The following is a 16,002-nucleotide window of genomic DNA, read 5'->3' as shown; positions in this document are numbered from 1 at the left end:
ATCTAAAATCAGTGGGAAGAAAATATTGATCAATAAATAAAAAGTATAGAACAAAGCATTATCATGTAGAAGGCAAGGTTGAACCTGCACTAATGCCATATTCTTATAAACATGAGATAGATCATTGTTTTACTATGCAAACTAAAATCATAACAATATTTAGAAGTAATGAAAATTTTCTTAAATTTTGGTGTAAGAGAGGGCCTTTTAAAAATAATCCCAACAAAGCATTTGACTAGAAATTTCTCCAAAGAAGATATATAATAGCCAATAAGAAAGCATGTTCAACATCATTAGAGAAATGCAAATCAAAATCATTTCACAATCACTGAGAGGACTATTTTAAAAATATAAATAAGAGAAATGAAAACATGTGTCCACACAAAAATTTACAAACATGCACAGCAGCATTATTCACAATTGCCCCCCCCCAAAAAAATGGCTATTACAACCCAACTCCAAAACCCATCAACTGATGAATGGATAAACCGAATAGCATATGTCCATATAATGAAAAGCCATGAGAAGAAATGAGTTACTGATTCATGCCATGAATGGATGAACTTTGAAAAAAGTATGCTAAGAGCCAAAAACAATGGCAGTGAACACCAGGTTGCCTCTAATGGCTGAGGACTTACCATACAACCACAAGGAAATAAATTTAGGCAATAACTAGCGAGCCTGGAAGAGTACCCTGAGCATCAGATAAGACTCCAACCCCAGAATGGGGACATCCTAAGCAAAGGATCTAGTTAACCTGTACCCTGTTCTTGACCCAAGCAACTACAAGATAATAAATTGATGCTATCTTAAGCCACTGAGTTTGTGGTCATTTGTTTCACAACAATAGAAAAGCAACACAAAATCCATTCCACAAAAGGTTATTTTCCGAAATATAAACATAGGTGTTAAATAAAATTCAACAACTCAATGAAAAAAAATATATGAACAAAAGATTTGAAAGGAAAAAAGTTCTTACATACACAGAAATGTTCAATATGACACAATTATAATATAAAAAGAATTATAGCTAAAATGCAAATGTCATATTTTGCAAATCAAATTTGTAAAGATCAAAAGATTTATAACATAGTGTTGATAGAGAGTATCGAGTATAAACCCTAATAATTGTTGATAGAAGTATTTTGGTATATCTTCTACCAGTAAGCAATTTGGCAAAGTCTACAAAAACTTAAAATCACATGTTTCTATTCTTTAATCAAGTGGTTGTATTTCTGGGAATTTTATTTATCATATAGATTTACTCTTCCTAAAGATTATATATATATATTTGTGAGATTATTTATTAAAAAAATATTTGGAATAGAAAAAACTGATAGATGATGCATATCAAAAAACTCGTATGTAAGAAATTTTAAAAAACTCAAGTAATTATGAAAAGGACTTTTAAACCATTTTTTTAAATCAATATAATGATTTTATCACATCCATTCTATAACAATAATATTAAGTCATTTTAAACAAAATAACTTACTGGCAAAAAAAATGTTATTGAACTTTTCTAAACATGTGTACTTTTCATATATTACTTCATTTTTTTTATTTCTAACCTACAAAGAAAATCAACAATTTTTAAAATATCAAAGTCGTGGTAAGGTTAATAGCAGAAATTAAGACTAATGTAGAATTATAAACTATGAATTCAGAAGTTGTTACTCTCATCTCTCTGTACCTAGTTTAAAAGAGGCATGAAACATAAAACTCAATTAATATTCCTTGTAGATCAGGGTGGCAAGATCAGTTTTGCCATTCAGTGTCAGACCAACATGTATACAGTCCATTCCAAAATACTTTTGTATGTAAATCATATGTAATTAAGTGGTGAAACATTGCGATAAACTTTCAATGACTGAGTTCATACTTATGCTCTAACTCAACAGTGATAGTATAAGACCCACTGCAATTATGTATTATCTTGGATCTTAACTATATTTCCATACGAGTTTTGTTTCTTGACTATCAAATCTCTCTAAATAGCTTTTTTTCAAGTTACTTATTAACTCCCAAATGGGATGAATAATGTTCTGATTTTCAATAAAGACTATTATAAAATTTCTTTTTTTCATTTATTAGACAAATTTCTAATAATGTTTATTTTTCCTACCATGTAAAACAGCTGAACATAGAAAATAATTTTAGAAAAGATACACTGAAAAAAGAGACAAAGCACTGAGACAGTGTTATAGTATTTGAAGATATAACTCCAACTGTTCTTGAGATCTATTAGTCTCTTCCCAGCATTCTATCAGACACTCCAACATCCTTATATTTCATCCCTTTTTTTTTCTTAAGTATTTTACTTATCCATTCAGTTGGTTTTTCAACAACTATTCAAGGAGCACCACTAAATATCAATTACTGGGCAAGGTACTAGGAATATAATGATAAAGAAGATACAACAGAGGCTTACATCATGAAATCTATTTAATGCATTCAATTCCTCTTATAGAGAAAAATTTCAATGTCTTAGTGTTGGAAAGCACTTGTTTTAAAATGCCTTTCAAAATTTCAACACTTATGGCTTAGTGGAAACAATAATTCACTTTTTATGATTACAAAACACCTGGAATTAAAACTGACTAAAATCAATTTTAAAAAACAGCCACCTAATCCAAAGTCATTGTTTTAATCAGCTTTTTCACTGCCATGACCATAAGACCTGACAAGAACAATCAGACAAGGAAAAGTTTATCTGAGGGCTCATGGTTTTAAGGTCTTAGTCTGCAGATGCCCAACTCCATTTTTTGGAGCCCTGGGACAGGCAGAACATCATAGAAGTGTGTGATAGAGGAAAGCAGCTCAGGACATCACTTCACAAAAAAGAGAGAGCAAGTTCTGCTCAACAAGGACAAAATATATACCCCAAAGGCACACCCCCAGGGATCAACCTCCTCCAGCCACAAGCAGTCTATAGTTACCACCCTGTTAATCCCAATCAGGAGATTAATGCACTGATTCAGTTAAGGTCTCATAATCCAATCATTTCACCTCTAAACTTTCTTGCTTTATCTTTTAGGGGACATTTCATATCTAAACCATAACAGTCATGCTTCACAGAGTAACATGTAAAACACATCTTCTGTATCCGTATTCCTTTGTCATCTAGGGGCTTTCTTAAAATGATTCTAATAATTCTGAAAAAGATGATGATGCTTCTTCACCAGATTTTTTTTTCTTTTTGCATGCATGTGTTCAGTGACTGTGAGCCCTCTAGTGGACAGCAAATATCATTAAAAATCTGTACAAGTTACACAATAATCAATAAAAGTGTACATGTATACAGCACAATTTTTCATATCTCTGGTTGTATATAAAGTATGTTGATACAAATTAATGTCTTTATACATGTATTTTGGACACAAAAGTACATGTATAACTTACCAAATAATAAAACATAAATAGTTATAAATTTACACTATCTATAAATAAATGATAAAACACTGCCCAAAACCATTTGTCACTCTACAACATTCTATACATTCTATGACAGGATTTTTCAGCCTCTATTTCTCATGCATATTTAATATATGATTAATCTATAATTCCATATTTCAGAAACCTGGCTCCTGCATCTCAAATTCTAAAGAATGAGCTATGACTAAAAGTGGCCAATACACTAAATTGCAAATAGAGAAGCAGTGTCAAACACTTTTGGCACCACCAACACAGACCTTCCTGTTGTACTTTGCTTTATCAGAGGACACCTTGCCTTTTGTTCTAAGAGAAATGCTAGCTATCTTGAATCTGAAACATTGAGCAAGGGGAGCAGGAATGGCTTATTGCTTGTTGTATTTCAGTTGAGAATTATGTTCATTGCAAAAGCATCCCTCATGGAAAGAAATCATGGCAGGAGCTCTAAGTAATCTAGAAAGCTGCCAAATGCACACCAGCTAATTTTAATGCAATTCTTAATAAAATACTTAAAATCCAGGACAATGCCAATCCATGCAGGATGCCAGAATAAACTGGGATCATCCTGGGCACACTAGCATATACTGCAACCCTATAGATCACTTAAATGAAGGAAACTTCAGAATAATTCAAGTTTAATTCAACTGAAAAATCAGAACATTTTAGTGTCCATATACTGACACTAAAAATATTTAAGTTACTTACTCTAAGAAAACAGACTGACTTCTATACAGTCAAAATAGTTACTATAATTTATTAAACATCATTTTTAAAAGAGAGTTTTTATTTCAGAAATCATATCATATTCTCAAGAAAAAGAAGACTCTTAGCATTGGTTATATGAGACCATATCAATATTTATCTTCAAATCTATTGATGGATTGTTCTGTCAATAAAAAAAAAAAAAAAAACCTCTCCTCAGACTATACCCAAAAGACTTAAAAACAGCATACTACAGGGACACAGCCACATCAATGTTTATAGCAGCACAATTCACAATAGCTAAACTGTGGAGCCAACCTAGATGCCCTTCAGTGGATGAACTGATTTAAAAAAAAAAAATGTAGCATATATACACAAAGGAATTTTACTCAGCAATAAAAGAGAACAAAATCTTGGCATTTTCAGGTAAATGGATGGCGTTGGAAAAGACAGTGCTAAGTGAAGTTAGCCAATTCCCAAACAACAAATGTATTACAGGTTTCATTCATCCACCACAAGCACCAAGTATATTAAATTTGGTAGTACTGAAATTACTACCATATACATAGCTATCTTTAGTGCCCTTCTGTTTCCCTGATAATCTAAAAAGCAAAAGAAGAATTATGAAGGAATTAAGGTTATAAAGACACTTGCTTACAAGTTATTAGGATTTTTTTCTCCTATGGCAATCATCAATTTTATCTTTTCTCATTTCTTAGTTCTCATAATTTCATACTCATACTTTGATTCTCTCTTAAAAATTATTTCCATTTATACCTTTTTGTTGGAAACCATGAATGAACTATGGGCGTGTCTGAGCCATTTCTAAGCAGAGGTGAGCCCCTCTAGGTATTATCTTACCTATGAGCCTGCTTTGCTACCTTGGCAAACATCCTGATCAAAGAGAATTCTGTAATACCTCAGAATTTATTGGCTCAGGCAGCCCTAGGTTAAAACGCAACTCTACAGAGGTAGAAAGAGATACCAGTGTGCCCAACTAGCCTTGAAGCACTAGCTGCCTGGAGGAAGAAGAAATATTGCACAATTGATAAGTCCCCAATCAGGCCAACTTCCACACAGCCTCTGACTTTTTGTTTACCTTGAAGAACCCTTCCTCACAATAAATTCCTTTGATGTGTTTCACTGTAAATAAAGCATTCGTGGACTTTTTCCCTTTCTTAGGATCAGACCCATAGAGTCTTTTCCACCCCAAAATCCCCTGCTCTCAATGTATTTCTTGTCCTTTGTTTTTATTTCTTGATATTACTTTTTCAGCCTTTTATTTCCAGCCAGCCCACATGTCCAAACATTACTTATTCCCTCCCCGCACAGGCCACTAGTGAGAAATTTTCATCTTATTTCTCTTATGTCCATGCAATTGTTTTCTCACAACACATTTAAGATAACCCTTTTAAACAAGACCCATAAAAATTATGCCATAGTTTCATAGATTAGCTCATGAAAATAGGTTACATAGTCTTTAAACCATATGTAATCCATTAAATAAATTTAAATACAACTTGTTTGGTTCTAGGTACACACTCTCAGCACTCTAAAAATATAGGCATCTCTGTATCTAATAAAAAGAGTCCTGTTGAAAGAAAAATTCATTCTTTTTATCTAATTTCACAATGTTTTAAACATCTAATACCAATAAAATTTCAATGAAACCTGAAATTTTTAAAATGTAGCAAAAAATCACCCTACAAATGATCAGATATTACTCAATTTGAACAACATACCAAACTATCTTTGCAAGAGCTAATGAAGCCATGTAAGAGACCAGTGCCTCATAAAATATTAAGAAAAAAATTATTGCAGAAGGCAGGAAGGAAAGAGTTGCCCACATCACCCCTCTACCATCTCCAAGCAATGCAGAACAGTTTGGAGAGAGAAATCTCCCACTTGAAGGATAGAGAAGGAATAAAGTCCAGGTCTCAGACTTGAAACCTACTACCAGACCTGCAATGATAAAACCTAATGCTGGGCAGGGCCCCATAAATCAGGACCCAGACCAGCACCCACAGACTGAGCCTTTGGAACCATGTTAGCTAAGGGACCAAAGGATTGCTTATACCATCTCTTCCCCAACTTCAGGTAGTATAGCAGGGAACAAGACTATACCTGCTGGGAAGCAAGGTACAAAAGTTAACATAAGATTTTTGCCTTGAAGCCCAGAGTCAGGTCAACCACAGTGAGACCAAGGCCCAGTAAAAAGCAAAGGTCCTAACTATACCCAGATCATGTTTAGACAGAGCTTCTAGACCTACCCCTGCAATAAGCAAAGACTTGTTCCCAGTGGGATAGACATGAGTCTATGGTTTGCATCACTGCCAGCAGCAGTATAGGCCTAGGTATATCTGAGACTGTACAGGTACTTGCACCTATGAGAATTAGGTGCATCCCAACTTTCCCTTATCCTGAGTGGCTAAAGGACTGCCTTCACTAACACTACCTCAACCTTAGGAACAATATTCTATCCACTAAAGATTAGATATGGGACTAAGCAAAGGATTTTGCTCTGGAAGTGCCAGGCTGGTGAAACCTAACATCAGGCAGACTCTAACAGACCCATCCCCAGGCCAGTGCCAAGAACGGAGCCTCTAAAATAGCTCCAATAGCAGGGTGATAAATAGCACCAGTCTATCAGACTTCTATTCTAGTCAATATCATCTGTTACTGGTTGATATGATCTTGGGTCAATAGTTCACCTCAGAAGTGGGCAGCTCATGAGTCCTACTTTGGTGTTGCACTGGTCTTGGTGGGCTTTGAGCTCAGGGCATGATACAGCATTGTGGCATTTCTGGCTAGAGAACTGTCCACCATTTATACCACAGACACAAGCAGCACAACACAGAGAGAATAGGTGTCTGCTTAGGGGAGGAAACCAAAGAGGAGCACTATCATGACATAAGAGCGTGGAGTTAATCCCTCCATAGTGCCTGACCAGAGGCTAATGACTGTAGACAAAATCTCTGGACCTCCCCCATCCCCTGGGAGAGGCTTTTAGGGACAAAGTCCCCCAGTTCATGTTGAACACAACAGCATGGATTTGGAACAAAATTGGGCTTGAATCGCCCTCTAGTGCTGAAAAAGTGACAGCATGCCAAAAACAGGCTCATGGCAAATCTAGACAGGGCATATGTAGTGCCAAAACAGCAGAAGTGACAACAGGCCCAGAGAAAATAAGCACCCTGTTTAGAATTTCTGAAAATATAGGCACAAATATTTCAAAGACTGCAATAAATACCCAATCTTTCCATGCATAGATGATGTCACATACCAAGAAATATCAAAAATTTTCAGGACCCATGGCTTTACCTAACAACCAAAATATTTTGCCATATACCAAGAATATGAGTAAATTCTTGAATGGAGAATTTTAAACACTTATTTAAAGTAAAGGAACAATAATAAAACTAGAAATAAAGAAAACATAAATAAATGATTTAATACTCCTACAGAGAAAGTTAACAATGAAATGGAATCAGTTTAAAATAAACAAATTACTGAACTGAAAAATACACTAAGCAAGTTTAAACACACAATAAAAGGCATCAATAGCAGAAGACAACAGAAGAAAAAATGTGGGAGATCAAACATAGTGTATTTGAAAATACAGAGAGGAGTAAAAAGAAAAAAAAGAACGAAAGGGAATAAACAACGCTTAAGGGAATTGGGAGACAGGATTAAAAGAGTAAATATTCAGGTCACTGGGGTTAAAAAGGGACTTGAGACTGCCAAAGGTCAGTCTTTGAAGAAAGAAGTCTATTCAAAGAGATAATAGCAGAATACTTCACAAACCGAGAAAAAGATACAAATGTTCAGAGCAGAAAAGGTCAAAGGTTGCCAGTCAGATTGAATTCAATCAGGTCTACCCCAAGATATATTATAATCAAGCTCTCAAAAGTTTCTTAAGGCAAGGGGGAAAAAAAAGGAACAAGACATAAGAGTGTTCCAATTCACCTGGTAACAGACTTCTTGGTAAAAACTTTATAGAACAGGAGAGAAGGCAGAAGATTTTTACAGTACTGAATAGAGAAATTACCAACCAAGAAGATCTAAAAAAAAAAAATCTGAGATCATATATCTCCACCAGACCTGTCCTAGAGGAAATATGACAGGCGTTCTTTAAACTGAAAGAAAATGACAGGCGTTCTTTAAACTGAAAGAAAGAGAAATTAATGAGTAAGAAGAAAACATCAGAAGGTATAAAACTCACTGGTAAGAGTTACTATACAGACAAAATCAGAATATTCTACTATTGTCCACATAGTGCATAGATTATTCATATTTTTAGTTGACTATAAAACAAAACAATTAAAATAATAACTATATTAATAATATGCTAAGAGATAGACAATATAGAAAACAGTAAAATGGAACATCAAAAATTCAAAATTTAGGCAGAAAGTAATCAAAGTATAGAATTTTCTAGTAAAACATTTTCATTTTCTTTTGTTTCTTAACTTCATGATCATGATATATTGATATATTTCAAGACAGCTTGCAATATTCAAAAGATGTTTTTGTAAGCCTAAAATGAAACAAAACAAAAATCTATAATAGACAAATCAAAATAATAATAAGAAGAAGAAGAAGAAACAAGGAATCAAAACACTATACTAAACTAAATCAATTAACCACAAAGGAAGATTATAAGAAAGGAAAGAGTGCACACTGTACATGTATGGAAATATCACACTGAACCCCATTAAAGTATAGTATAAAAAAAGAGTGCTATTGTACATCATGACTATAGTTAATAATAATGTATATTTGAAAATTGCTAAAAGTCTTCTCATAACCAAAAAAATAGGTATATGAGGTAATAATACACATGTCAAATAACTTGATTTACCTTATTCCACAAAGTGCACATGTCAAAACATCATATTACCCACCATAAATAAAACACACCATTTTCATTTGTCAATTTAAATTAAGTCAGGAAGAAGGAGGAGGAGGAGGAGGAGGAGGAGGAGGAGGAAGAAAAGGAGGCGGAGGAGGAGGAGGAGGAGGGGAGAGAGGAGGGAAAAGGAACAATAATAAAACTAGAAATCAAGTTACCAAATTACTTTAATAAGACCTGACCTCTCAAGAATTATCAAAAACGTAAATGGGTTAACTTATTCAAAAGACAGAGACTAAATGGACTTAAAACACAAAATCCAACTATATGCTGCTTATAAGAAACTTACTTTATATTATTTATAATGTTCAGAAGTGGCAGACACATTTCTGTGTGAATTAAGTAAAAAGTCATGCATTTGTGGGAACGCTAGTCTAAATTATACTTATGGCATGATTCTAAACTTCAAATAGAAATACTTGGAATACCCAAAACAGCTTTTAAAAAGAATATTTAAAACAGCTTTTTTAAAAAGTTAGAGACTACCTGGTTTGAAGATAATATAACTCTACAGTAATCAAAACAATGTGGTTAGAATACAGATTGATCAGCGAAATGGAATGGAAAATCTACATACAGACCCACTCAAATATTAACGATTTTTGACAAAGAAAAAAAGCAATTCAGTAGAGAAAAGATTTTATCTTTTCAACAAATGGTATTGAAACAACTGAATATCCATGTTAAAAAAAAAAAGACATTTAAATCTTCCTGTTTGACCACACACAAGGTTAACCAAAATTGAATAATAGATCTAAATGTAAAATCTAAAATTATAAAGCTTCTAGGAAAAATATAAGAAAATATTGCTTTCTCTTTATTTAAACTAAAGTTATAAAGCTTCTTGAAGGACTTAGAATAGAACACCTTCCACATTTTAGGGTAGGTAAGGATTCCTTAGACAAGACACACAAACCACTAATGATAATAATAACAAATTAGACATCATCAAAATAAAACATTTTTTTCACTGAAAATTTGTTAAACTGTTTATGTTATACTTCAAGAAATTTCAAGAAGAAATATTTACAATACATATAGCTTGAAAGGGAATATCAACCACCCTTATAATTCAGGAATTTAAAGTGCAAAAAAAATAAATGTTATAGACTCTTCACAAAGAAAATATGTGAATGGTTAAAAAATACAAGAAGAAATGTCCTATGAAATTATTCAAGAAATACAAATCAAGACTTCAGTATGATACTTCAAAGCATCTTGAAAGACTAGAAGATGGGAAATCTATCTGATAGCACTCCCATATCAAACATAAGATTGTCTAAACCTATCATAGCTCAAGTTCTGAATATCATATTTAGCATTTATGTAAAATATTAACATTTATAATATGTTCCATGTTTTTTTATTTCTGTTTGGAATGAGGATTAAGAATAATATATTCGGGCTAGCACTGTAGTTCAGTGGTAGAGCTCTTGTCTTGCACGTGTGAGGCACTGGTTTCGATTCTCAGCACCACATAAAATAAATAAATAAAATAAAGGTATTGTTTCCATTTTACAACTTAAAAAAATATTTTAAAAAAGAAAAATATATTCACCTAAAGATTAAACAAAATGTTTACCTGTCTGAAGCTATGTCACTGGCAATTTGGTGCTTCATTCCTGACCCATTTTTAATAGAATCCTGTCTTGTGAGCCCATGAGATCGACTTTTCTCCACTGCAGGTACAGATAAGTCACCTGGGGGTCCTTGGAATTGGGCCTGCTCACGCAGTTTTGCTTTCTTCTCCTGAGGCGCCTCCTCATTTCGCAGCCCTCGAAGAACTTTTTGATCAGATTGCTGTGGTATATTAGATCCACTGTTATAAAACCATGCTCCTGATTTAGTGAGGATTTCCTGTTGTTTTCGGCACAAATTACATACCCACATAACCTGTATGTGAAGACACAGGGAAAAATAATTAATGTTCCCAAAAGTAAAACAACAAAAAGGGAGACAGCAATTTGAGCCAACAAAAAATTTTATGGTTGTCTATCTAAAGTTAAAATGCAATCAGATTAACTGCTACTATAAATTAAATAATTTATCCTTTCTTTCAATTTTGCCAGAATAATTATAATAAAATAGACAATACTTATTGACAGTACAAATACCAAAGTATTAAGCATCAAATTACTATTTTTTATGTAATGAGAGGCATGATGTAATATATAGAAAAAGGATTTTGAAGCTAGATAGTTGAGTTTAAATACCAGATCCAAGATTAGAAACTTTGCAACCTTCAGCAAGGTACTAAACCATCATATCTACAGAATTTAGCTTCTTTAACAATAAAATAAAAAGGAAAGAATATGATAAAAATACTTATTTTCCCATATTTTATTGATAATTAGAAGTAATTTCTATGAAATGTCTTGTACAATACCTGTTATATAATACACTTCCAGTAAATTAGCTGTCAATATTAATCTATCACTAATTATATTATGTGCTCCTTGATGGGGTTTTACTTCTTTTAAGTAGCTCCTAATGGTTAAAATAAAGCTAAGAACATTGTTCAGCTCAAAAAAAATTTATTAATTACTCATTATTTGTAGTAGTACATTTTTAATATGGTAAAAAAGAACATAAAATTTACCATCTTAATCATTTTTAAGTGTACACTTCACTAATGTTATATATAATTACACAGTTGCAAAATAGATCTCTGACACTTTCCTTCAAAAACTGAAACTCTACACACATTAAACAGCAATGTCCCTTTCCCTAAGTCCCCTGACCCTGGTAATGGCTATTTTATATTTGATTTTTTGATAGAAAAGTTTTTCAGACTGCAAGAATCTAAGAGTATTGTAATTAATATCTGTGTGACCATAAATATGCATGCCTGTAAATCTCAACTCATAGGTTAGAGCCTTTTAGTTTTACTAGTACTCATAATTATCAAAAAACATCTTGACAATTCAAGATTATTTATAAACACACACACACACACACACACCTTTCAATCCTAAATATGCCTATATAGCATTAAAAATAATACAGTAATTCAAAAAAGGGAAGGATTATGAGTTAAAGACTGATGTTAATGAGGCCAAAGCCAACCTCATATGATCAAGTTAACTCTGCACAGAAAAAGATTTAACTAGACTCCACTTCTAACCATTACCAGCCTGCTTATGTAAATTTATTTATTAGAGAAGAAATAAGGAGAAGAGTAAAAATCGATCAGTGTACTCTGTAATATGACTAGAAAATTGTGGAAGATTGTGGCTATTCAACAAACTTATTTCCTTTTCCTCTTATAAACATTTCCTTATATTTAGTTATTGGTGGCTATGGTTTTAAGACTATATTCAAGCCAATGGATTATAAGTAAAATAGTATGTGCCATTTCTATGACCCATAAGAAAAATTCTCACATATCATCTTCATATATCTTCACTCGAGACATTAGTGATTACGGAGCAACAGAAAAAATGAACCTGGAAACTCAATGAAAATTTGGAGGAACCCTCAGCTGATTAGTCACATACAGACTTCATAGAAGTCAGAAATAAACTTCTATTATGTTGAGCTACAAAGATTTTTTTGTTTATCTTTTATAGTTGATAGCACTAGCTTAACTAATCTACAATCATTTTAAAGTACATATTCTATTGAATGTGTATCACTAGCACAATCTTTGTATTTGAGAAAAATGCATTGGTAAAAGAAAGATATTTAAAAACTTCAGTATGGTTCACTGACTCATAAGAATCAGTTGTGCACATCTCTTCCCAACTCCATACACCATGAAGTGTATTAGCTTGGTATATGTTGTTCCAGGATCTTCTAGTTTTCAGGGTCTGAGTTGAAAAATCTAGAGAGATCCTAATTGGTTTTCCCCTTTATGTGATCTGATTCCTTTCTCTTGTGACTTTTAAAATTCTATCCTTATTCTGTATAATAGGCATTTTCATTATAATGCCACAATAGGTATATTTAGACTATAGAAATTAGAAAATGCTATAAACTAGAGCTAATTCTAACAAAAAACAGGTTTTTGCATTTATGAGCACATCACTAAATATGTCTATTATATATTCTACTAAAAGAATAAGACTATATTCCATATTAGTAAATGAACTTGGATGGAGCTATAATTTGCCATAAAAATTAATTCAGACCATAAAATTCCAATTTATTTACAGATGGACAAATAACTATTAAGACAAATTCTTAATTATTTATGAATTCATACAATATTCACTAACTGGCTAATATATGTCAGACACTTTGCTAAGAGCTGGTGAATATAGCTGAACAGATATTTTTTCACTGTGGAGTTTATAGTGGGGAAGTCAAGCAAATAAATAATTGTACAAGTATTATTTATATCAGTTATGGTAAATACTACAAAAGGAATGCATTCACACCACAAATTTCCTTAATGCCTTCTCCTCTGGCCCAGGTTGTGTTTGAAGAGAAACAAGGAGGCAGAGATCTGCAAGAGGCCTGGAAGTCCAGAAAGACTCAACCACAATATTACCCTAAAATGTTCACATCACCATGTCCATATTCATGGTGTCTTTCTCTCAAGGACATCTGGGTTACTGAACAGCAAGCTCCTCCCGAGCACTGCCATGGTGGATTTTCAAAGTTCAGGCACTGGCCCATAACCTAGCAGATTAAGGTTTTCAAATATATTTCTTAAGCAATTAAGAGATCACTGTGATCTCTACATAAGAGCCTTCAGTACTACAAACATAAATCAAAAATTTGCTTCATCCAGTAACCCTAAATAAACAGCAAGACTTTCCCAGATTCTCCATAAAGAACAAGCATGGCATCTCTAGCCATAGTCACATTTGCAGGTTGAAAGAGAAAGTCTAATAGGTCTTCTATAAATCTCTCAGCAGGTAGCAGGAGTACAGACAAAGCTTAAACCTTGGACATTTTTAAGGTTTGGTTGTTGTAAACTTTTCTCTGTTGGCTGTAGTTATGGCTTTGAAAAATTACAAAGAAATGCAGATTATTTCTCTACCTTTGATCTGGTTTTTCTCAACAGCACACTAACCAGATTTTTCTATAAAGCCACCTTACTAGATTTTAGAATGATGACTAGCTTCATTGAACAAATTCCCTATTTATACCCCTTCCTCTGATAGAATTTTAAAAGCCAAGAAAGGCCTAGAGGTTAACTAATTCATAGTCTAGGTTCCTCATTGGAGGACTGTGCTCCACTATAAAATTACCCTGACTTAGATTCCCACAGGCAGTGCAGACTCTTAGTCTCCAAATAATCTTCTATTTAGCCATGACCCAAGCTATCGGTAATACAGATTATTCTGCAAAATCACCTCTACCCACACTATGGGGAACAAGAGGAGTTGTTGGAGGGACATGCAGCAGTTTATATGTTTTTCATGCCAAAATAGACCTAAGGATAGTTGTGGAAAGCTAATTCTGGCCTTTTCTGACTTTTCTTTACCATGACACACTGCCAAATCCACTCTGAATGACCTATGCCTCAGGTGAGTGCTAGAGCATCCTGAAGAATGAATTCCGGCAGGACCAGTATACCCATGCCAGACCCTAAGCCCCAGGCCCAGAACCTCCCCACCAACCCACATAGGAACCAAGGCACAGGTCCTGGCCCAGGACTACCGCACTGACCAGCAGACCCACCTCAAGCAAAGCCCCAGGCCTAGGACCACCCCTCCCACTCACACAGTAGCCAAGGACAAGGTTAGTCACAGGACCACACGCCTACCAGCAGACCCAGGACTGAACCCAGGCTTACTTCCACCTACATCTTGGGACTCTGCAGCCATCACCAAAGCCCTCCCCACTCATTATAATGAAAATGCCTATTATACAGAATAAGGATAGAATTTTAAAAGTCACAAGAGAAAGGAATCAGATCACATAGAGGGGAAAACCAATTAGGATCTCTGAAGATTTTTCAACCCAGACCCTGAAAGCTAGAGGATCCTGGAACAACATATACCAAGCTCTGAAAGAAAATAGATGCTAACCAAAAATCTTATATCCAGAAAAATTAAGCTTTAGATTTGATGGCAAAATAAAAACCTTCCATGATAAACAAAAGTTAAAAGAATTTACAACTCAAAAGCCTGCACTTTATAGAACATCCTCAGCAAAATATTCCATGAGGAGATAATAAAAAGGAAAAAAAATGAAAAGAGAAACCAAGTCAAGTTAAATACAAAAAATAAACAAAATGACAGATCATACAAATCATGTTTCAATAATAACCCTGAATGTTGACGGTCAAATTTCACCAATCAAAAGACATAAACTAGTAGATTGCATTAAAAAAAAAAAAAAAAGACCTAACAATATGCTGCCTTCAAGAGACTCATCTCATAGGAAAAGACATCCACAGACTAAAGGTGAAAGGTTGAGGAAAAACATACCACTCACTTGGACTGCAGAAACAAGCAGGGGTTTCCATCCTCATATCAAATAAAGTAGACTCAAGCCAAAGTTAATCAAAAGAGATAAACAAGGACATTTCATACTGCTTAAGGGAACCATTCAAAAACAAGACATAAAAATAATAATTTTATATGCCCCAAACAATGGAGCATCTATGTTCATCAAACAAACTCTTCTCAAGTTCAAGAGTTAAACAGACCATAACACAATAATTCTGGGTGATTATAACATATCACTTTCACCACTGGATAGATCTTCCAAACAAAAGCTAAACAAAGAAACTATAGAACCAAATAATACAATCAGTAACTTAGACTTAACAAATGTATATAGATTATTTAATCCATCAATGAGTGAATACATTTTCTTCTCAGCAGCACACAGGTCCTTCTCTAAAACAGACCGTATATTATGCCACAAAGCAACTTTTAGCAAATACAAAAAAGTAGAGATACTGCCCTGAATTCTATCAGATCATAATAGAATGAAATTAAAAATCAATGATAAAATGAAAAATAAAAGCTACTCCAACACTGGAGACTAAATAACAT

General features: G+C 33.6%; 1 protein-coding gene across 22 annotated transcripts in view; it reads right to left on the bottom strand.

Annotated features, from left to right (window-relative positions):
• Rims2 (regulating synaptic membrane exocytosis 2) overlaps nucleotides 1-16,002 on the bottom strand; it is a 551,056-nt gene that overhangs the window by 371,862 nt on the left and 163,192 nt on the right. For 21 of the 22 annotated variants that reach the window (XM_076836166.2, XM_076836176.2, XM_076836171.2 and 18 more), the window contains one exon: nucleotides 10,629-10,939. In XM_076836166.2, coding sequence (XP_076692281.2) covers nucleotides 10,629-10,939 — 311 coding nt within the window. Of the gene's footprint in view, nucleotides 1-1,265; nucleotides 1,271-10,628; nucleotides 10,940-16,002 lie in introns of all 22 variants that reach the window. The other variant, XM_076836179.2, reaches the window with a different exon arrangement.

The sequence above is a fragment of the Callospermophilus lateralis genome, chromosome 16 (genome assembly GCF_048772815.1).
Source record: "Callospermophilus lateralis isolate mCalLat2 chromosome 16, mCalLat2.hap1, whole genome shotgun sequence".
Classification (NCBI taxonomy): Eukaryota; Metazoa; Chordata; class Mammalia; order Rodentia; family Sciuridae; genus Callospermophilus; species Callospermophilus lateralis.
This window is presented reverse-complemented; position numbering and strand designations above follow the sequence as displayed.